Genomic DNA, 24805 nt, shown 5'->3' on the forward strand with positions numbered 1-24805 from the left:
TAGGGCAAAGAACACACACAGCCTTTATAGAGGGAATGCCAAATTGTCTACAACTAACGTTTTTCTTCTCTATTTATTTTTCAAAATTATTGGTTAGTCACCTTTGAATTAATGCCTTCAATAATTGAATTTGTTTAAATCACAATACTTTTTTTTTTCCTGTAAACTTTAGGTTTTATTTCTACCAGGGACACATTTCTTATTAAATTGTAGTGAGTTCAGTCTTATCAGGCCAATAACACTGATTTGGTTTCCCACGTGACTACCTTGGTATTATAGTTTTAATATATATTTCTTTCACACATAGCTTTCCACATAGGTTTCTTTTATGTAAATAAATACAATTGTGAAAATCTCTGGGAATAAATAAATAAATACACTCAGTTGTTGTGGAGCAGCCAAAATCCCATAGAGGGCAGTGTGGTTTTAGCTGACTCAGTATTAAATCCTTTTTCATTGTAAAGAACATAATTACTCTTTAAAAGAATAAAAGAGTAAAGGACAGAGAAATTATGATTTTAAAATAATATATAACCATTATAAATTTTTATGACTAAAAATAATTTTTAAATAACCAATTATGCCTAAGTTTAGATAAAACTACTTTGATATTTATGTATACTGCATAATTACTATCAGATTATATAGTTTGTATTCTTTTTTTGATGTCATATTTAAAGTTTTTCTAGCGTTATTGAATTCTGCACATGTTATTTTTAATGAATGGGCAAAATCCCTTCATAAGGATACATGTTAATTTAAACCATTTTAGCTCTTAATTGAACTTTGGGTAAGTTTCATATTTTCACAATTAATGTTGTGATAATCATGTTTTCTTGTAAATTTATCTTAATTTCTGAAAATTTATTTATAATGTTTTTAAACTAGAATTAATGAGTAAAAATTTATTAACATGTAAATATTCTTTATATTTATATATATATCTATATATTATATTTATATATTAGCATGTAAATATTCTTTATGTTCTTTATATTTATCACCAAGAAGTGCTTTACAGAAATGTTATACCAGTTAACACTTGTGTGACTACAGCTTTGACAACATGTAATTTTATTTTTACTAGGAAAAATAATATCTCACTTTATTCATAATAATAAAAAGCTTTGGTATAAATAATAGTTCAGAAGTAAACATTCTAAATTATTTCAGTAAAATCTAGGAATAGGTACTAGGCAAATCGAGTGTAAAAGTATTTTAAAGATCTAAGGGGGGCAAACGAGAATAAATTTGAGGGAAATTAAAATATTTTTTAAGTATTATCTCACTGAAATGGAAAGAAGAAATGAGGAAATATAATGCTTTCCTAAGGTAAATCATTGAGCTGGTGACAGTCTATATCATTTAGAATTTCACAGCTTGTCTAGACTCAGTCTAACTGGTTTGAAAAACACTGGTTTCACCACGTACCTGTGTGACATTGAATAAGTGGCTCAAATGCTCAGTAGTTAGATATAATAATTATGTCTACCCTAGAGGATTATATCTACCTCTAGTCCATGACAACAGAACTAGATAGTATAGATTATTATAGATTAACTATAACCATAGATAAAGCAGACTATTAACACTTAGAACAGCCTCATAGTATATACTCACTAAATATTTACAAGAGTTAGAATGAAAACAAAGTAATGAAAATCTGAAAGTAAGTGCAATTGAGAGGCAAAAAAGAGATAGCAATATTAATGTCAGAAAGTAGACCTTATGATTGAAAGCACTAAGCAATGTATAAAGTGAATCGATATGTATTAATAAAGGACACATTTTGTGAGGAAGATATATAGGCATGATCTTTGTAGCACAAACAATACAGGAGCTAAATACATAAAGAGTTACATATTAGAATATCAGCAACTTGAAAATGAAAATTGTAAAATTACAATTTCATTAAAAACCTTTAATAGATCTCTTTTGAAATTTGAGTAAAGCTAAGTACTTCCTGAACATTAACTGATTTAATACTCATCATAATTATCTTGTGACGTGGACACAGTTTTAATCTCTATTGAATCTATTGAAAAATATTGAAGGACTGGATAGACTCTAGGTGATTTCTATGAAATATTTAAATTGCAGACACTTCAAGTATATTACAGTAATATGAAAGCTATTAGAAAATCTATAGAGATGAAAATAAATGTGATAAAATTTAGTTGTCTATTTAGTTGTGATAAAATTTAGTTGTCTAATACTAGTAATAAGAAATAAAATCAGAAAGAAAAGAAAGTACTAAATTTAATATTTGACTATTCAAATCATTCTATGTTTTGACTATTCAAAGCAAAACAGCATATTGTTATAAACAGTAAAGCTTTAAAGTAATTACATTTAAAGTCACAGACTGGAAAAGGAGGTTTACTTTTGTCTTTAGCTTTCAATATTTTCTGGAGATGTAAAGAAAGCAAGAGAGAAGGGAAAAGAAATCATTAATATTGGGGGGAAAAAAGAGTTTTACTTCTTTCTGTTGTCGATATGATTGTATCCATCCCAGGATGTTCTGGAAAAATCTATTAAAATTAATATGCAAGTTTGTAAGGAATGTGATAAATAGATGTAAAAAAATAGTTTTCTCTTTTGCTCTGAAGCATATAGAAGTGGAAAGAGAAAAATAAAACCTCATTGATAATAGCACACACACACTACAGAAAATACGTAGAAACTAAGAGTGGAGTAGGATCTATATTTGAAATATATATGAAATTGTGTATGAAATATGTGAAAGTGAAGTCACTCAGTTGTGTCCTACTCTTTGCCACCCCGTGGACTGTAGAATACCAGGCTCCTACATCCATGGACTTTTTCAAGCAAGAGTACAGGAGTGGATTGCCATTTCCTTCTCCAGGGGATCTTCCCAAACCAGTGATCAAACCTGGTTCTCCTGCATTGCAGACAGACACTTCACTGTCTGAGCCACCAGGGAAGCCTATGATATATATAGATATAATATAGCCAATGTATTATTGTATGGTCAATAAACCTCTTAAAATTATTTTACTTGGTTTCTGTTAAAATCAGTTTACTTGGTTTCTACAAGGAATCATAGAATGAGAAAAATATATAGATGAATCTATATCTCTTCCCATTCTTCTGTAAAATGATGTCAAAATGTAAAATAATGTTAAAAATAGTCCTACATGGCACGTGTGGATGTATTGTCTATACATGTTTACATATACTTAATAACATGGACACGGATAAAATATCTATGTGGGATATGTTGTAAGAGTCATTGTCCAGAATGGAGAAAAACAAGTGATCACTATGGCTTCTTAACAGCCCCAAAACTTAGTGGCTTAAAGCAGTGATTCTTAACTTGGGGTGTTTTTGCCTACCACAGGGCATGTTTTGATTGTCATGACTTGAGGAGGGATTGCTGCTGACAGGGAAGTTGTTAAGCATCTTTCTGATGCACAGGACAGCTCTCCACAGCAAAGAATTGTCCAGCATATCAGTAGGACAAAACTGAGAAATCCTGGCTTCAAGAAATGCCAATATTTATTTGACTCATGAATCTGCAGTTTGGTCCAGGGAGAACTGAATAAGAGGATCTCCTTTCTGCCATATGCAGTGTCAGGCTAGAAGGCCAGGCTGAAATCACTTGAAAACTCTCTCCCTTAATATGGTTTGGTGGTGTTGTTGACTGTGGGCTGAGACCTTGGACAGTCAACAGGCATGCGGGCACCCAACCTTTCTCATAACAGTGTGGCTAGGTTCCAGGGAGAGAGAGACAGAGAAACAGAAATAGAGATAGACACACACCACACACACACACAGAGAAACCATATCATCTTGTGATGTTTATTTGGTTCAGGTAGTTCAAGGAACCTGGTAGTTTCAAGAGGAAGCAAAAGAGGAAAGATACACATTTTAAAAATTACTTCTGTAAAATTATCTATAAGTGTGTGTGAATATTTTAGCATTCCCTGTAAAGTTAACAATTTTACACATCAGTAAGCATTTGCTATTTTCTTCTATGAATAAAGTCCATTGCACATTTTTTCTATTGTTAAGTTTATAGAGTTTCCTTATTTACTTGTACATGTTTTTATTATTAACTATTCTCCACCTCTTTCCAGAAAACACTTAAACTCCTTAAAAGAATAGAAAAATACATGAAGTTGGCATAGAAAAAATAGGAGACAGAAGAAACTAAGAAAATGCAAGGACATCAAACAAGAACCAAATGAGGGTAAAAATTACTTCCACAAAAACCTTTACCTTCATATAGGCTTCACACTTACACAGCAACACAGGGAAGAGGGAAACTTAAATCAATTCTCAATGTACATATTTATTTTGACATAAAGAACAGATTTTAGTCAGAGAATTTTAGGGGAATCATGAGAAAATAATACAATATTCAATGAATTACAACAATTTCAATGATAAACCACAATTACTCAATACAGACAATCCCTGACTTACAACGGTTTGACCCACTTACAATGGTGCGAAAATGATATACAGTAGTGGAAACCATACTTTGAATTTTGAATTTTAGTCTTTTCCCAGGCTAACATTATATGGTACAATATTCTCTTGTGATGCTGGCCAGTGGCAGTGAGGGTAAACATAAGGGTAAGGTGGGTAAAGAACCCGCCTGCCAGTGCAGGAGACTCAAGAGACACCGGTTTGATTTCTGGGTCCAGAAGATCCCCTGGAGGAGGAAATGGCAACCCACTCCAGTATTCTTGTCTGGAGAATCCCACGAAAGATGATATAAGTGTGCTGAGCACTTTTAAGTTAGACTAGGCTAGCTATGATATTTGATAGGTTAGGTGTATTAAATACATTTTCAACTTAATGTCTTCAACCTAGGGTTTATCAGGATGTAACACCATTTTAAGTTGAATATCTGTGTACAATAAGAAAAATAAACCTTTGAAATATTGCATGTCTGTTCCCTTGTATGTAATTTCATGTACATACATGTGTAATAGGCCTTCTCAGATGGCGCTAGTGGTCAAGAAACTGCCTGCCAATCAGGAGACATAAGAGACGCGGGTTTGATCCCTGGGTGGGAAGATTCCCTGGAGGAGGAAATGGCAACCCACTCCTTTGGTCTTACCTGGAGAATCCAATGGACAGAGGAGCCTGGGGGGCTATCATTCATAGGGTTGAAAAGAGTCGGACATTACTGAAGCGACTTAGCAGCAACTGCACATACGTAATGGGATGTTATTCAGCCATAAAAAAGAAAGAAATCTTGCCGTTTGCAACATTATGGATGGACCTTGAGGGCATCATATCAAATGAAATGTCAGCAAGAGAAAGTCAAATACTGTATGATCTCACTTTTATGTAGAAGCTAAAAACAAACAAAGAAAGTGAAAACTAATAAATGCAGAGAACAGATTGGTAGTTGCCAGAGATAGATGTGGGGAAATGGGCAAAATGGCTGATTGTACTCAAAAGGTACAAACTTCAAACTATAAAGCAAATAAATCATGGGGATGTAATGTACAGCATGGTGACTGTAGTTCATTACACTGTTGCATATTTTAAAGTTGATAATAGAGTAGGTCTGTAAAAAGTATGCATTTATGCTTAAAAAGCCCTCCTGCAACCAGAGTCTGGATTAATATTAAGAATATGGTAGCATTTTATATTACAACTGAATAATGATGCTTAAACAAATGGCATATATGGCTAATACAACTGTAATTTAATTTCAGAGTACTATGTTTTCCTCACACTATTTAGAATACCTGAAGAAGGCCATTAGAATAACTTTTTAACCATTCTCAACTGTAAAATAAAAGCTTCATAGCTCAAGACCTCAAATTGAAAAATGTGACTGCTTCTTAAACATTGAAGAATTATTATAATCACTAATCATTTATTAAAAACCAACATTGATTAGTAGCAAGATTGGGTGGAAATTTGTAGATTCAGTTTCTGGTTCTAGTTTTGCAATTAACAAGTGGTCTTGGGAAGCTCTGGAACCCTTCTGGATGTTCCTCAGGAGATAAGAGATTAGATGCAATTATATCTAAAGCCTCTTTCTATTTTAAAAATTATAAATCCAGAGATTTAAAGTTTTAGGCACAACCCAAGATCAAGAAAAATAATATTTTGGTTTTGTTTTTATAGGAGAACTTGTTCTGCCCAAGGGTTTAGGGATGTGAATTGCCCAGGTGTAACTGGCTGGAGGAGGGCCTCCACTTTATACACTCCTGAATTTGGAAGACCCTTATTTTATCCAATAATTGGTGTTTTGGAAACAAATGTCACTTTACTCATCTAGTTGAACCCTCAGTAACTTCCCACTACTCTTAAGATAGAGCTTGATGCCTTTATGACCTGTTCTCATATGCTTCCACAGCCCCATTACTCATCGCTTTGGTTCAGAATGGGTTTCAGTACCTTTGCATGTGTTTTTACCTTCCCTGTTTTATATTTCCCTCTCCTCCATCTGTTCAACTCCAATTCTTCCTTCAGATCTTTGCTAAAAGGTCATTTCCTCAAGAAAATATATCTTGACACCTCAGTCTACTACCAGCTTTCTTCTTCCAGGTAAATAAGTTAGGAACTCAGGTTCAACATTCCCACACCCTGTAATTCCCCCTTCATTGCACTTACCACAGTTTCAATTTAGGTAACTATATGCACAGTGTTCACCTACTAGAGCAGAAACATCATTAAGGCAGAGCTTATTATCCCCATTACATATATAAAACAGAAGAAAATGGAAGAACTCACTTACTTTTTGAATTAATGCCTACTGTATTCACTAAATAACCTTTCTGTTTTCTGCCTGTGATGGAATACCTCCAGGGATGAAGTACCCACTATTGCTTAAGGAAAAAAGAAAATTATTTCTGTTTTGACAGCTCTTTGAAAAAGTATCTTTAGCTATTGAAACTAAATCTGTGTCCCTGTAATTTCTGCCTCATTTCTCTTTTGGCCTCTGATTTAATGTAGAATGAGTGATTCTTGAGTATCATCAAATTTGTAGGACTTTCTCTGTTCTGTACATATATTTTCAGCTAGAATATAGTTCAAATTTCCAATGCAACATGAATACAGAACCTGATATCTGCAGCAAAATGACTGAATAGAGGAGAGCAAAAGATGAAAGATCATCTTTTCTTTCACCAAGAGAAAAAAGTAAAATACTTACTTAGCGTGTGATTTTTTAGCCTCAAGAAACCAAAGGATTTAGTAAAGCCATTTTCACAGTCTCCTTCTTTTCTGATGGTCACTTTTTGATTCATTTTCTCCTTATTAGCTTTTATTTATTTATTAAATTTTACAATTTATTCAGGCATCACACCTAATTTCAGTTCCGTTCAGTTGCTCAGTCCTGTTCGGCCCTTCGCAACCCGTGGACTGCAGCACACAAGGCCTCCTTGTCCGTCACCAACTCCTGGAGTTTTCTCAAACTCATGACCAGTGAGTCGGTGATGCCATCCAACCATCTCATCCTCTATTGTCCCCTTCTCTTACCTTCAGTCTTTCCCAGCATCAGGGTCTTTTCAAATGAATCAGTTCTTCGCATCAGGTGGCCAAAGTTTTGGAGTTTCAGCTTTGGCCTCAGTCCTTCCAATAAATATTCAGGATTGATTTCCTTTAGTATGAACTGGTTGGATCTCCTTGCAGTCCAAGGGACTCTCAAGAGTCTTCTCCAACACCACAGTTCAAAAGCATCAATTCCTCAGCACTCAGCTTTCTTTATAGTCCAACTCTCACATCCTTACATGAATACTGGAATACATAGCTTTGACTAGATGGACCTTTGTTGGCAAAGTAATGTCTTTGCTTTTTAATATGCTTTCTAGGTTGGTCATAACTTTTCTTCCAAGGAGCAAGTGTTTTTTAATTTCATGGCTGCAGTCACCATCTGCAGTGATTTTGGAGCCCCCCAAAATAAAGTCTGTCATTGTTTCCATTGTTTCCAAGTGATGGGACCAGATGCCATGATCCTAGTTTTCTGAATGTTGAGTTTTAAGCCAACTTTTTCACTCTCCTCTTTCACTTTTATCAAGAGGCTCTTTAGTTCTTCTTTGCTTTCTGCCAAAAGTATGGTGTCATTTCCATATCTGAGGTTATTGACATGTCTCCCAGCAATCTTGATTCTAATCTTTGATACCTACTTTAACTGTGTGCATTTCATTTTTCTGGACACCCTAGTCTCTCACAGTCTTAAGTTCCCAAATCAAAGCAGCAATGTGAGAAGGAAGCTCAGACTCGGTTCAGTTCAGTTCAGTTGCTCAGTTGTGTCTGACTCTTTGTGACCCCATGGACTGCAGCATGCCAGGCCTCCTGGTCCATCACCAACTCCCAGGGTTTACTCAAACTCATGCCCAGTGAGTCAGTGATGCCATCCAACCACCTCATCCCCTGTTGTCCCCTTCTCCTCCCACCCTCAATCTTTCCCAGCATCAGGGTCTTTTCAAATGAGTCACCTCTTCGCATCAGAGGGCCAAAGTTTTGGAGTTTCAGCTTCAACATCAGTCCTTCCAATGAATATTCAAGACTGATTTCCTTTAGGAAATTAAAGCTCAGCCTGGTCACCTTTAATTTTCCCTTGAGCCCTGGTAAGTTCTAACTTAGTATAACCTGACTCATAAAGGTCCTGCACTCCAAATTCTTAGTTTTCCTTACAACTTAAGCACTTAAAACCTGGGATGGACTCAATATATCCTCACGCTAAGTGTACTTCTTTCACTTACTATGACTAGTTCTCAGGATGTGTAGGGACCCTGAGATTGAAGGAAAAGATGCTAAAGGAATGGGGATTGGCAGTGACCCTTCCCTACAACCAACATTTTCACCCACTGCCACCCTCTTGCCATATTCCAAATCACCCTTGGCCCAATGGAAGTTCAACTAAATCACAGTAGAACTCTAAATCTCTGTTCTCTATCCCTGTAAAGATATACATGGAAATTAATTATGAATATTCTTAATCTCAAAATCCTGTTGAATTGTAAATTCTTAATATTGGAAATAATTTTAAGGAGCATATCTTCTTAGTATTACCAGGGTATGAATGAAAAATAAAAAAAATCTGAGATTACTGGTAATCTGGCCCTTCTTTGAAATTTTTTAGTGACCAAGAGCTCACTACTCACAAAGTATCTAGTTCTATCTTTACATAGTACTGAGTGTTAGAATGTCTTTCTTTTTTAAACTGAAATCTTCTAACTTATTAATTCTACCTATTGGCACTAGTTCTATTTAATCTCTTTAATATTTTGTTTTCATTTAAAGATTATAATAATTAATTTTCTTCTTTTATATATTTAAGAAAGACCCAAACCTTCTTATATTTTATATAATGTAATATATGTAATGTTTTATTTTAGTATCAAAGCCTCACTAAGTCTTTGTAAATTTTGGCATTTTGGAGCAATGCAGTATAAATAAAATAAATAAAGTGCCTATTTTGTTGTAAAGCGTTTTTGTCCTCTCTGTAGACTTGTACAATTTTTATAATAGCTTTGAAGCTGTGGAAAGAAAAGAAATGAAGAATCTTTCTGCCCCTACTTCCTCCTTCATACTACAAATTTGGATTCAAGCAAAAACATGTGAAATACTTATTTTAATCAGTACATACACAGATATTATCTATTACTACTGTTAAAGTTACTTTCATTTTAAATATGATGTTATACCACAAAAAACTATCTCTAGTGATTTTCCCCTTACTTTTTCAATTGTATGAATATACTGGTATTATCCTAATAGTTAACACAATGCTGTTTGTCCATGTCTGTAACACTTTTCCAAAAATATTTTCTATGAATACATAGTCCATGCTATGAACATACATGGACTCTATTTATTGAAAGTCCTTTCAAAAGCAATTTATTGAAAGTCTCTTATTGGAAATTTAGAAAGTTTTTACAGTGTTTATTATACCGATATGATAATCATAGTGGTATATTATTTTTTATCAAATTTATTACTTTTATAAAGTGATAATTTTGTGCTGCTTATCTAAAAGATATGGATATTTTATTTATTTATTTTTATATTTATTCATTTATTTGACTGCACCAGATCTTAGTTGCAGCATGTGGGATCTAATTCCCTGACCAGGGATCAAACCTGGGCCCCCTGCATTGGCAGCTCAGTCTTAACCACTGGACCAGCAGGGAAGTCCCAATATGGATATTTTAAAGTTCTTAAAATATACATAAATGGCTGACTTCATATAATTTTTTTCTGATTACTTATGTTTTATTAGAAAGCATAGAATTTGTGTGTATGTGCCTATATATGTGTGGCAGTAAACAACGATCCTTTCTTTCTTTCTTGAGCTAAAACAAGCTATAGACACAAGAAGGCAGGTATGTGAAATAAAAGCTATCTTTATCACTTGAAAAAAAGAAGCTTGATTGTCAAATATGACTTAAATATTTGTAGTTTTAATAGACTTCCTAGTATTTGCCCTATCATGGTGACACTCACCAGCCACACACACTTCCAGTTGGGATGGAACCCTCCTTTCTTTCTTTCCTCAAAGGAAGCAGAAATAGTATGTGTTATGTACATGCTGACATAAATGTGGGTAATTCATTTCCTTTCCTTTCTCCAATCTCACCAATCAAATAACTCTCTTCTCATGGGAACAGCTGCCCTTTATAGAAAAGTGAAAAGAGGAGTACAAGTCTTTGTTTACCAACACCTTTTTCACTTCACTCTGTATTTCAAGGCAATGGGCTTCATTGATTCTGTCAGATATATGCATATATTAATATATATATATAAGCAAACATATAAACATGTACATTTATATACATGTAAATAGATACATACTAAAGAATCCTCAAAGAATGGTTGTTAGTAATTTTTTTAAAAGACTAAAGTTCTGCAATATGCAACTTGAGTTCTTACCAGTTGTGTTCTTGGACGATAAACTATATTTATTAAGAGCTTGGTCAATTCACCTGTTTGTGTTATGATACCCTTTCACCTTTAAATGAAGCTATGAAAACTTATTGTATTTAAGATTATTAGCTATAGTTTGGTCATGCAGTGCTAATACTGCTGCTCCAGAAGCAGACAGCACGAAGGTTTCTGTTTGGAGGGAGCAAAACCAGATTATTTGCACATCATGGCCCTCTATTTATACATTCACAGAGGATTTTGGAGTTTCACTTTATTGTTGTCATGGTACCTTATTCATAGTCTAATGCTTCTGTTTATTCACTTAAGTGTTATTTAGCATTATTAATTACATCACCAACTCAATGAACATGAGTTTGAGCAAACTCCGGGAGATAGTGAAGGACAGGGATGCCTGGCATGTTACAGTTCATGGGGTCACAGAGTTGGACGCAACTTAGCAACTGAACAACAACAATTTCATTATTCTCTGTATTTTCCTCAGATTGTTTTTGAATGTATAAATGCTTCTACTAGCTAGAGGTTGGCATTATGCTTTCATTTAACAATTAAAAAAAAGTGGAAAAAAGTTTGACTAGAGACATCCAAATCTGATTATTACAAAGTAAACTTCTTTGATTGTAAATAATGTGATTTTGCCACAAATTATTGGGTCAAAAAGAATTCAGCTAACATTTTCTGGATTTTTATGGATTACAAAAATAGATGGGATTATAACTTCACTTTAGCTTAATATTTTATATCTAAGCATATATTTTTGTCTTCTTTTCATGAAAGATGTCATATTATTTCAGATTCTTCATTCCAGGGCAGAAGGAATCTGGTCTTGGGTGTCCTGTTTTGCTCTTACACTCTGAACTAAACTTTTTGAAGAAACCAGTCAGTGATATCCTTATTTTTATTCTCATTAGGATAAAATTAGATGCCACGATCCGTGCTGATGCACCTTTCAGTTCTTTAATGCCTAGTCAGCAATTCAGCCACTAACCTCAAGATCAAAAATCCATACGAGAGATTGAAGGAGCAGCAAAGATACTGAAGTCTAATTAATGAAAGTACTAAGGTTCCTGAAGCAGAAATCCATTTTAGTTCAGGTTAGAATGGATCAGCATATCTCTGATACGTAATAATCATAATAATTCACTATTTCCATGATTTACTAATGTGATCGGAGTGAAAAAATGATGGGTAGAGTTGCATTTGTTTTGTGTCGTTTATGATTCCACATTTCTAATCTTTCTGTTAATGCAAATAGCCTTCACTGCTCATGTATTTTTACAGTAGTATTGAGATTATTTTATTCCAATTTGAAGACAGTGGTTGTCACAGTACACCAAAGCACGATGAGTTAAAGCCTTGGGGGACAGCACTGCCTCCAGGCCTCATAGCGACTTGACAGGGCCTGGGAGGAATGGGATATTTGTTCACAGATATTATTTTCTGAAGTGTTATGTTAGGAAAAATATCAGAAAAAGAAATATTACAGAATATAAAAGGGGTTTGCTTCACTTTACACAGTGAATATTGCATTCACTTGCTAGGTAGCCTTCATTATGAAGTAAAGAATTGATATTTGAAAGACTTGTGAATATTATTATAGTATATGATGGTTCTTAATACAATCCAATACAATTGAAAAATTAAGCAATCACTCAATGAGTCAATAAATAAAGGTCTAAAGCTGGTTATAAAGCTATTGGAATAAATTCTGGCTGAAACATCCAATAAAATAGTGTCATATATCTCCATTCTCCTGCCCCCTCATTCTACATAGCACTAGTCTGAGTCAGGCCTGTATAGAACATTGCACTCTATAATTTGTCTTTTCTGGCTAATAACCTGATACTAACAGTTGACTCTCTTTTGTATACTCTTTGTTCATGTAGAGATAGCTTTTACCAGGGCATAAGTTATTGTGTGAGCTTCTCAGGTGACTCCGTGGGTAAAGAATGTGCCTGCAATGCAGGAGACACGGGTTCTATCCCTGGGTTGGGAAGATACCCTGGAGAAGGGCATAGCAACCCACTCCAGTATTCTTGCCTGGAGAATCCCATGGACAGAGGAGCTTGGCGGACTACAGCCCATGGGGTTTCAAAGAGTCAAACATCGACTGAAGTGACTGAGCACGCACGCATGCAAGCTATTGCATATGTGATGGTTGCTAGAAGCTATGCTGGGTAAGTGGTGGGTGAACGGAAGGCAAGATTCTGTCCATGTTGACATGACTGATTTCTGTGTATCGCTCTGGAGGAGTGATATTCAACACTAATACTAAATTTGTCATGGTTCTCCAGGCATGCTGAAATAAAACATGCAAATGTTAAATCTCCTACTGTAAATTAGTTACTGCATTGAATTTTCTCTAAGGGTTTTGCTTTTTTTTTTTTTTTTTTTACCTATATATGAAAGCAGACACAGTATCTTTCTATTCCCTGGAGACTTAGCTATAAAACCTATAGGGAAAGGTTATATTTTACAGAGAAGTTTTAAATTGTTCTTTTATTATATATGCTGCTGAATTCATTAAAGTGTTAGTCTGAATTCACTAATGAGGTAGTCAAATAAAGAGTCCTCCAGGGGTGAAATAAAAGAACATTCCATATGCCAATCTATTTATCTCCTTGGCCCACCTCTGATCATACTCTTTCTCTCTCTCTTTTTTTTTTTTACGTGCAGACTTGGTTTGTGTGTGGATCAAATTACCTTCTATTTTGTTATATTTTTACTCTGGCAGGAGGCAGTACCCTGATTCAACAACTGGGCTGTTATTAGCCACCTTCCTTTTAACACCATCCCTTCAGCCACTATACAAAAGGTAGTTTTAAGCTGATCTTATTTTCCATTGAAGAAAAAAAATCCAAATGGGTTGCAGTCACTAAGGAAGGTGCACCTTCTTTCATACTTATAAATAAAAAATGGCAAAGGATTTCACATTACTGCTGAGTTGATTCATTAAAAAAAATAATCAAACAATAAGGCTTATATCTAAGCTGCTGCTGCTGCTGCTAAGTCGCTTCAGTTGTGTCCGACTCTATGTGACCCCATAGACGGCAGCCCACCAGGCTCCCCCGTCCCTGGGATTCTCCAACAAGAACACTGGAGTGGGTTGCCATTTCCTTCTCCAATGCATGAAAGTGAAAAGTGAAAGTGAAGCCGCTCAGTCATGTTCGACTCTTAGGGACCCCATGGACTGCAGCCCACCAGGCTCCTCCGTCCATGGGATTTTCCAGGCAAGAGTACTGGAGTGGGGTGCCGTTGCCTTCTCCAAAATCTAAGCAGTAGACCTTAAATAAAAATACGAGCTTAAATCAGACCTTAAGAATTTGGAAATTTTTCCTAGTAGTTGATGATTTCAGGAAAGCTTTATCTTGATTTATATTAAACTGTCAATAGCTCTTCACTATTTAAAGATTCTCTGCCATCATATACACTCCCACATCACTAAGCTAAAGTAGTTAAGGATTTATGAAATATTTGTGTGCTGGAAATCAATCAAAATCAATCCATTGGTTTTGATCAATCAAAATTTGCTAAAAATCAAATTAAAAAAAATATTTCTACTCCTCAAAAAAAAAAGACCTGGGAATTTTACAAATATAGTTCATATTTTTATTTATTTTTAGTAAGCAAGGCAGTACACCTTATGTGTTCGAAGAGTCTTCCATACCTAACAGTAATAGCTCCAAGTCATGATTTAGGCAGTGAATTAGGGATTTTCAAGCCATTAGTAATCAGGTTTTTAACAAACCTCTCAAGTAGGTACTTTCTTAATTCACCAGAGGAGCTAACTGAGGATTTGGAGACCATAATATAGCCTCAACTGACTCAGTCTCAGAAGATAGAGCAGGAATTTGAATGCAGGTATATTTGGATGTAAACAAAGCTCTGCCCTTTATATCATTCCATATTTGCTTAGGGCTTCTCAGATGGTGCTAGTGGTGAAGAGCCCATCTGCCAATGCAGGAGATCTAAGAGACACAAGTTCCATTCCTGGGTCGGGAAGATCCCCTGTAGAAGGGTATGACAACCCACTACAGTATTCTTGCTTGAAGAATCCCATGGACAGAGGAGTCTGATGGGCTATATAGTTCATGAGGTCACAGAGTTGGACATGACTGAAGCAATTTACCACACACACATGTATGCTTACTTAATTACCTATTTTTATCATTTTTGGAGTCAAGAAATTGTATCTTCCAAAGACTTAAATGTCTTATTTATGAGAGTTTTCCAAAGCAAAACAACTCCCTCCTCCTTTTTCTTGCCCCTGGTGCTCACTGCAAAGCTCATTAGGATCTTCTTTGCCCTGAAGAAGATCATTGATTCTTACCACCTAAGTGGATTTTGGTCTGTTTTCCCCATCATGTCAGGGTCACATTGCCAGGCCATCCTTGCCCTTCATGCACCAAGAGCAGAGAGGAGACCACCGTCTCATATTACTGTCTGAGATGAGTCCTGTTGAGTGACTCTGGCAATATCTTTCAGGGAGTGATTCTCAAACCTGGTACTAGTCTCTTAAAAAGGCTTGTGAATCAACAGTATTAGGAAAACAGAAAGAGACTCTACTGAATCTGGCACCTTCTTCTTCCTTTTTTTTTTTTTTTTTTTTTAAATTTTGGACACAGAACTTAATGAGCATCTGCTATATGTTTTGTGTGCATGTGTGTGCTAAGTTGCTTCAGTTGTGTCCAGGTCTTTGCAACCCTTTGGACTGATCCTGCCAAGTTCCTCTCCCCATGGGATTCTCCAGGCAAGACTGGAGTGGGTTGCTATGCCCTCCTCCAGGGGTTCTTCCCAACCTAGGGATCGAACCCGCATCTCCTGCATCTCCTGCATTGCAGGCAGATTCTTTACCATGGAGCCACTGTGGAAACCCCTGTTATATATTAGTTACTGCTAAATGCTTGTATGGTAAATACAAGGCGGAATGAATAAAGGTCAAAACTAGTTTAGAGAAAGGATTTTACAAATCAGAATCAGAACTTTTCTCAGTTCCTTCAGTATGTCTGTATTAGTCTGCTAGGGTTTCCATAACAAGAACCACAGACTGGATGGGTTAAACGACAGAAATTTATTTTCTCGCAATTCTAAAGGCAGCAAGTCCAAAAATCAGGATGTCAGTGGGCTTCTTGATTTCTCCTGGGACCGTGCTCCTTGACATGCAGGTCTCTGTGTCCTCTCGGGTCACTTCTCTGTGCATGCCACCCTTGGTGTATCTTCCTTTTCATATGACCCTGGACCTATAAGATTAGACTGCCACCCTCATGACTTCTTAACCTTCATGAGGTTAAGAAACCTTTAGAGGCTTTATCTTTAAATACACTGAGGGTTAGAGATTCAGCACATATAAAATTGAGGGGAATACAATTCAATCCATAAAAATGCCCATAACATAAATGGCCATTAATGTATGGTAGAAAGAAGTCAGAGAGTCAGGAACTATAATTATGATAATTAGCATGGATGCTAGAGCCAGAAGTTCAAATCTCTAGTCTGCCACTTTCTAATTGTGTGAACACTGGTCAAATTTGACTTCAGTGCTTCATTTGCTATCTTTCGAAACAGGGACAACAAGAGTACTGAATTCCTGGGTTATTGCAGGTGAAACAGGAGTTGATTCTTAGTGGTAGATGAATAGTTTTAAAAATGACATTATTCATTTTTCTCCTCTGAACATCATAGGAATGGTGAGAATAAAATGCAAGAGGAAAAATGGCATAAATAAAACACTCTAATTGAGATATTAGCACACTAAATTTTCTTTATTATATTAATTTAGACTATATAATAGTAGTTGTGGAGAAAGACCAACACAGAGACACAGTTGAAACTCCTAAATTTATAACTTAATTCATTCTTTATTCAGCACTCATTACATGTTAGAATTGTTCCGGGAGTTTAGGAGACAGCAATGAACAAAATAGTCAGAAACGGCTATTCCCCTGAAGCTTACTTTCTAGAAGGAATATATCACCTCCACATTTCACACCCACTTCAGAAGCTGGAGAAAATGAGACATATTTAATAGTAGAAAAAAGCCAATCAGTCAGCAACGTCATACAGCAAGTTAATATTCACCGAGCAGCCAGAGAAAACCCAGGAGCAGTATTCACCTGGGGGTTGGAAGGCTTCCCCAAGTGCTGCTCTGATGCCTGGGAAGCTGGTGTGGGCTTTTCTGAAAACACGCTCTGGCTCCGGGGCCAACCTGTGCGCCCCGCCCAGCCCGGCAGCTGCAGACTCCCTCGGGCAGGAGCTGGTGCGCCCCATCGGTCAGGGCGGCGCCGTCGCCGCGGGTCCCGACGCCCGGGCCAGTGGGCCGCGCAGCGAGCCCGCATCCGCGCGGAGTTTGAAGCCGCCTTGCACGCCCGGAGCGCCGCGGGCCCGCCGTGAACACGCTGCCCGGAACCCCGAGCCGTTGATCCTGGGTCTGGGGAGCAGGTCGCCGAGAGTGCCAGTGACCTCGGCTTTGGCTGGATGTCTCTGACCCACGTCACCAGCCTGACAGCCTCGCACCAAATCAGAGGGCGGCGCTCGTCACCGGGAGCTCCTGCAGATTAGAACTCGCCTCTCCTAGCTCCTCCCCTCAGTCCCATTTAAAGCTCCCACCCGCTTATCCGAAAATTAAGAGTGGGCTGAGTTTCCTCAGCGCCTTCTTCCAGGGCAAGATGGTAAGTGAGGAGCTGGCATTAGCTAGTTCCCTGGCGAAACCGGGGGCGCTCAGAGAGCCAGAAAGCTTTGCCTTTAGAATTTCTTCCACCTTGGAAACAAGATTTCTCTGCTACCTGCCAATTAAAACAGGTCTTCTTTGCTGCTCCATCTCCCCTTTCCTCTCCCCTATCTTCTCTTGGCTTGCTATGTCTGCCTCTCTGTCTCTTTCATTCTCAACCTCTCTCATCCTTTTGTCCTTTATTTCTATTCTGGACGATCTCCCAACCGTTTCTTTACACCTGCACTCACTTTTCATTCCACCTCTTCCTCTGGATTATGCACATATTTGCAAACACTTGAACTTGAGGCTAGGGGTATTTGGGGTTTGTTTTCTTCTCAGGTGTCAATTGCATAATAGCACAGCTCTGATTCCAATAATAACCTCAGGGAAAGAGCCTGCAAACATGCCTTTAGAATAAAAGAAAATAGCACTTGATAAACCTTTGGCCGAATTTCTTTGGTCTGCAATGCCCACGCTGGACTTGCTTCAAGACTGGACTTTTTCAAAACTTAACTTATTGGGATTGTTAACAAAGAATGAGTTAATTGACTTAACTTTCTTTTTTCCTCTTATTTGTTTTCTCTCTGTTTATGCTATGCCCAAGAAAGTTCACAAGTCAACAAAAGACTTGTCATGGTCAAAAAGAGTTTGTCCAAAGCTAGGCTCTGATTAAATGAATGGCTTTTACCTGATTAAACATTGACAAATAATTAGGAATGGTCTGTTGTACAAATTAACCCAGGGAGGCTGCATACCTGCCCCTGACTGGACATCTGGAAAGACTGTGTGTTTGAGGTTTGAGGAGGCAGGGGCAGGAGGGTGTTCACTGGCTCAGAACACAGTAGAGAATACATGCCAGACAGTTAGTGGTGCAAGATAACTTTGGAAAGGCATTGAGACCTGGTGATGGAGAGATATACATAGAGCTTGCTGTCTTTCCTAACTAATCTATTTCAAGAGGATCCAGGAGCATTTAAAGTCAGAGGAAGAGAGGAAAGAGGAAGGGCGGAATGGAGCAAGTTTATGATTCAGAAACTAAAATTTAAAAGTTAGGGTATATGGTATGCTCTGTCCATTCCAGCTCTAGCATTCTAAGTTTTTTAAGGTTATTAGAAATATAACTAAGATATTTGCAAGAAAGAGTCAAATAGTTCTTACATGATTCGTTCGTTAAGTAGAATTTCTTTTGCTTAGATCTTGGGTAGCCTGTTAGATGACTGAGGCATAGCAACAGAGAATACTCCTGGATATTTACAAATTTGGTCCATCCAATACTAGCCTGTTCTATGCTGAGAGGACCTACAGGAAGTACTGGATGAACCAAGAAGCTGATTCCTTGCTAGTAATTATATTTGGATCACTCAAAATTAATCTGGGATCTATACTTAGCATCTTTATTGGTTTTTATTCACTGCATGTATTTTCTGCTTCTTTCTCCCACTCTTTTCCCCCTCTGAATGCCCATCACCACATCTCTTGGGACAACCCCCCCTCCCACCCCCAACCAACCTACATACTGAATTTTACAGAACACCGTTCTGCCTTGCCAAGACCAGTACTTTGTAGGAGGCCAGAGCTATAATTGTCCGTATTCCGCTACAACGTCAGAATCTAGTGTTGACGTTTCCACGGAGACTTGGGTCTCTTTCTGGGCTGCTGGTCTCCTGGACAACAGAGAGCCCCAACAGGCACCACGGACACAGGGTAAGTTCTGCTCTTCTGCTTTGCTGGTAGATCTGAAGCCCTTCCCCAGTACCCACAGTTGCAAAGCATTGTGGGCTGGAACTCTAGAAGAAGGAATGATAGGTAAGGTTTAAGAAAGCCTAAGACTACTATATTTTGCAGCCCAAATAACTTGCTTTTTTTGTACTTGCCAAATAGTGAATATGGGATTCTACTCCTTGCCCACCGTATAATATGTATTTCTTCCATACTATACTATACATAAAGTATAATATGTATACTTTACAGTTCTTGGAGATTTCCAAGTCATTGAGAAAGTTTAGGTCTAGGTCAAAGTTATATAAACAATACTAGTGAATGCTTTGGGAATTAAGATACTAGTTAAAAGTTTTTTGTTGTGGTTTTTTTTTGTTGTTGTTGTTTGTTTGTTTGTTTTTGTTTTAATTAAAGAATATTTCCCTGGGAATGAGAGAGAAGCAAGCAAAACTACTAACTTAATCTTTCATTTCAAAAAGAAAATTCTATGAATAGTGCCTTTTAAATGGAAAAAAAAGTCCCATTTTGCCTAAAGAAGACTTCAACTTTGGAGGGGAACATAACTTCTATGGGAAATGACATTAATTTTGCCACAGGGCTGCTAAACAGTTTCTATAAATATGAAGCAAATTTTCTGTATTAACACTCAAGTTTCTGGAATAACTATAAGACACCTCAGAATTCTTTACCTGTAGTGCTATTTCTACCACATGAATTTGTTGGATTTGAAGAAAGACACAAGCAAAAAGCCCCCAATTTTTGAAGCACACTTAGTGTCTGGAAGGGAATTATTTAATTTTAGCTTTCTATCACAAGAAACAAAGAAAACAGAATACCCAAGATTATGAAACCAAAGACTGTATAAAATTTTATTCCTATCTTGTTGTCCATTGTTCCAATTTAATAAAAACTATTTCAGTAATATTTCAGTTAGAGGTGATCAAGATTCCAAACTGTACTAAATCAGGAAAAGAAAATAAAAGTAAACTAACTTAGCATGCCCAAGCAGTCTTATTGGTAGGCATCATTTGCTGTCAAACATGAAAAAACAAAAACTTTGAAAAAACATAAAACATACAGGTGATGACATTTGACATATATGAGTTTTAGTACAGTTTTGAGATTTTCATTGAGTTCTTCAGAGAGAAAAGTTCAAATTATTTTTAAATAGAAAGTGCTATTCCATAAAATTCTGAATAGATACTCTCCATCAAACTTCACTGATAGGCAGAGATTTTCATCTGGGAAAAAAAATGGTAACATCAAAAATAGGATTTGATTCTAGAGACAAACACTATATTGCCTAAGCACTACAGCTTACAAAATAAGACAAAAGCTTAGAAAACATAGTGGAATTGCAATGTAGGCCTAATTGAGGGTGGGGCCAATAAATATTTGCATGAATTAGTAATGCAGATAGGAACTTTTATCTCCTAAAAATTGACCTCTGTAGACACTTGCAGATAGTTTTTAAATATTTGTCTTTTATAGCATTCCTGCCCCTTCTGAAACCTTTAAATATGTCATTTTCCCATGTGAAGCCAATGGCTAACTTCAGAAAGGTAATTGAACTTTCTGCCTTTCTGAAATCCTTTGGTTAGTTCTTCATTACACAAAACCTGCATTTGCATTTTCTTAGTTATCCATTTTGTGTTTTCACATAGAACCATCAGGTGACTCGAATTTCCCTGTTCCTAATTTGTGTTCATGGGAAGAGGCACAGCTTTCCTCTCAGCTCTACAGGAATAAGCAGGTACGTACAGATAATCAGAACATTGAGATCAGCCATGTTCCAAGTAGTTCATTCTCAACGTCGTCCCTTAGTGTCACATGGCTTCCATGGAGAAGTCAAAGTGAAGTGATCAATGTGACAGAAAATAACAAAACCAAAACCCTTTAGAAAGACTTGCAGTCAAGCCCTAAACTCTTACATGTTAGCTATATGACCTCTTGCATCTTCTTTTTCTTTAATCTATGAGATGGAGATATTTGTATTGCCTACCTCAGAGGACTGGTGGAAAGGTCAAATGATATAATGAGTGTGATAATATTTTTGAGTCATAAATAGCTCATCACTTAGAGCAGAGAAGATGACTATAAAAATTCTTACAAAGATTGCTTAATTTTCCATATTTTGTTTGTTGTTATTTCTGAGAGTAATTTAATCTTGTGGACATACAAACAGATTGATCTGAGATGGAGGGAATCCAACCCATATTATTTTTTCTTTCTTCTTTTTTTTTTAACATGCAAGAAAGAAGCTCAGCGAAACCTTTCTAAACACTGTTTTCTATATTTAAACAGTTGCACGCAGCTCATTTACCTACATACTTTCTTGATCTCCTTGTGGTTACAATTTTAAAAGTCATATAATCTCTCCAAACACTTTGCAAAGAATAAAAAAAATTCAGAGCACAAAGCTGAACAATCAGGTAGTAGGTGGGTGTAGATTGAATTTGCGCCTTGGAGGACAAGGGCTCCCTGAGATTTTGTTCAGAAAACAAACAGAATAATAATCAAGTTTAAGTAGGTTAAGGATCAGTGGTATTATTATAAGGTTACAAAGTCAATATAGTGGAGCAGCCATCACCATTGTCTGCTTTTTGCAGCTCCAAGATACTCTGGTACAGAAGGAAGAAGAACTTGCTAGGTTACATGAAGAGAATAATCATCTCAGACAATACCTGAATTCTGCTCTAGTTAAATGTCTTGAGGAAAAAGCCAAGGTATGTGACTATCCCCTTTATACAGACAGAGGAGTGATATGAGAAAGAAGACCATTTGGGTAAAAGTCCTTGATTAAATTTAAGAAGTGTATGAAACAATGTATCTTGAAATTCATCAATAGGATGGATGAATTTTTCTGAAAGAAAAACAGCACTTTCAGAAGAATGTTTATGTCTCATTTCTCTGAAGTATCTAGATTGCAGATTTTAGTCATAATGTTACAAAAGGAGTTGCTAAAGAATCAAAAACCAGTCAAGGGGGTTGCTGAGACAACAGAAATTAATCATAAAATAGTGAGGTGGGAATTAGATCTGAGAGACACAGATTTCTTTTAATTGTCTGTTTCACTTTAGGTGAATCAGTCTCTCACTTGGGGCCTCATTTAGTTCATTTATAAGTGGATGGACTAAAAAGATCTTTTAAGAATTATTCCAGCTCTAAATGTTACAAATATGGCTGGAGTTGAAATCTCCTAACTGGTGATTAGACATAGCCAATAACATTAACTTTTAATGAACATTGTGTTCTTACCCTTTAAAATGTTTCTAACTCATGGATAGTTTGCCATTAGTCCCTTTTAAAAAATTTTTCCTTTTGAGAGGTTTTGTATTTTTTTTTATTATCTCTTTGCCATTCTCTTAGCATTATTGTCTTATCATCAATCTTTACCTTACTTCTAGGCAAGCTACATTATTAATCTAATTCAGTCATATTGCTTACAACTCTTACCAGATATAACAGTTCAGAGAAGAAAACCCACTATGCTAGTTTCTTTAGAATTCTGTTTGCTTTGTTAAGAAAAGAGAGTATAGCTCAGTTATTAGTCCGGGCTCCGATCTTCAGCCACCATTCTGTAATAAAGGACAGTTATCAAAGCAGTAAGTGATACTAATTAGGCAATTTTTTCTCTCTTGTTCTCAATTTTGCAAGATTTAGAATAATTTGATACATATCACATGGGAGTGCTATGAAAGTTAATAAAATTAGAGGAAGTATGTTCCCTAGCATTTTAATCAGTGGTTCAATCTAGATTCAGATGGCTTAGGTTTAAATCTAGGTTGCACAGTCCTTAGCAAGTCACTAATGTGCTTCTGCCTGTTTCCTCATTAAAGAAGATTTCAATAGCATCTACATAAAATGAGGTCATGCATTTACCTCAGTACATGATAGTTGCTATTATTGTCATAATAACAATAATCATTACTTCCCTGAACTGAAATTTTAAAGACATCATTTATTCCCTTCAACTTTTAAATGACTAGTACAATAATATGAATTGGAATTTCTAAGTGGTAAGATGTCATCATAGATTTTAACTTAAAGACAGGTTAATCCAATCAGTTTTGCTTTGTATGAGAAAATAAAAATTTATTCACGTTTTCTAGGGAATTAATGTAACTAATAAATATTTGACGATAGTAAAGAAAATGATGTTGGGTGATTGATTTTATTTTCAAATACTATTTCCCCAGAAATTGCTGTCATCAGATGAGTTCTCCAAAGCATGTAGAAAATTCAGAAAGGGGAAGAGGAAACCCAAAGAGCAAATATATTTTCCTCCTGAGATTCCCCATCATAAAAATGCCAAGAGAAGCCTTGCTAGTGAATTTGCTAACTGTGGACAACATGGACCCCCTGTGGATCCCTGGGTTCTTCAGACACTGGGGTTAAAAGACCTCAACACCATTGATGACACCTCATCAGCTAACTACAGTGCCCTCTCGTCTCATGCCAGACAGACCACTAGCACATTTCCCCAGTTTCTGGATGAGGCAATTGATTATCCCAATGCCCCTGGGGAAGATCTGCCAATTGACTATGGAGGTGATAGAACAACCCCCTCGCAAGGCACTGCCAGCCACAGTGAAGATTTTCACTTCCTTTCTCAACTTTCAAATCCTCCAGGAGGACTACAAACTCTTCCTTACTATACTTCTGATGTGTCACCCAATAAGACAGAGGTGGCCTTTTCCACATCCTTGAGCCCTCACTGTAATGTGAAAACGCACTCCTTCCACCAGGGACAAGCTTTTGTTCGTCGAGATGAAGAGGGAGGCTGGAAGTTTACCTGGGTCCCTAAGCAGTCTTAGTGACCCCCTCTTCTATCACAGAGGACTGCCATGAACTCTGTTTACAAGACCCCTCTTGCACTTGAACCTGACTATGTGGAAAACACAAGCTATTGCCCAGACAGTCTCCTGCCACTTTAAATGTCACTCTCAATTACCCACTGAAATCTGCAGGGAATGGCTTCCAAGAATCCATAATGAAACATGCCTGCTCTTCTTTCACCTAAATTTGACTTGTTTACACACCCCCACCTGCTGTTGACTTCCTCCCTTGGCCTTGTACTTGAAAAGGTATTTTCCAATTGCCTGAATATTCCTTTGAGACCTAAATGTGCTGTTCCAATTATAACAAGTCTAACAGCTTTTCTTCTTTCATCAAGCTGTTTAAATGTTCGTAGCCTTCACCTTCTCAGTTTTATTTCTCTCCTGTTCCTCTTCATTTCTAAAAACTGCTTTTGAAATGAGCGTTTTAATTGCTCGAAGTACCTGCTATTAGGCATTCAAATATCTGAGGGTGGGGTTGAAACAAGTATCTTTGCCATCGCTGTTCCTGAAGACATAATACAGGTATAAGTAACATTATTTGAGACAGTTCGTTGAGTGTCCCATGGTGGAATTGACATAGCTCTTCAAATGCTATAACTCTACTGATAAGCAACAACACTGATAAATTAAAAGATAAAAGATATTTAAATTTACT

The 24805-nt window shown here is 36.6% G+C and overlaps 1 protein-coding gene across 1 annotated transcript; it reads left to right on the plus strand.

Moving 5' to 3' along the window:
* Positions 1-17479: 17479 nt before the first annotated feature.
* GMNC (geminin coiled-coil domain containing) lies at positions 17480-24126 on the plus strand. The gene is made up of 5 exons (XM_065943630.1): positions 17480-17549; positions 19120-19294; positions 20974-21062; positions 21919-22035; positions 23509-24126. The coding sequence occupies exons 1-5, from the start codon at positions 17547-17549 to the stop codon at positions 24124-24126; spliced, it is 1002 nt and encodes a 333-aa protein (XP_065799702.1). The 5' UTR covers positions 17480-17546.
* Positions 24127-24805: the final 679 nt, after the last annotated feature.

This window comes from Muntiacus reevesi, chromosome 8 (assembly GCF_963930625.1).
Source record: "Muntiacus reevesi chromosome 8, mMunRee1.1, whole genome shotgun sequence".
In the NCBI taxonomy this organism is placed as follows: domain Eukaryota; kingdom Metazoa; phylum Chordata; class Mammalia; order Artiodactyla; family Cervidae; genus Muntiacus; species Muntiacus reevesi.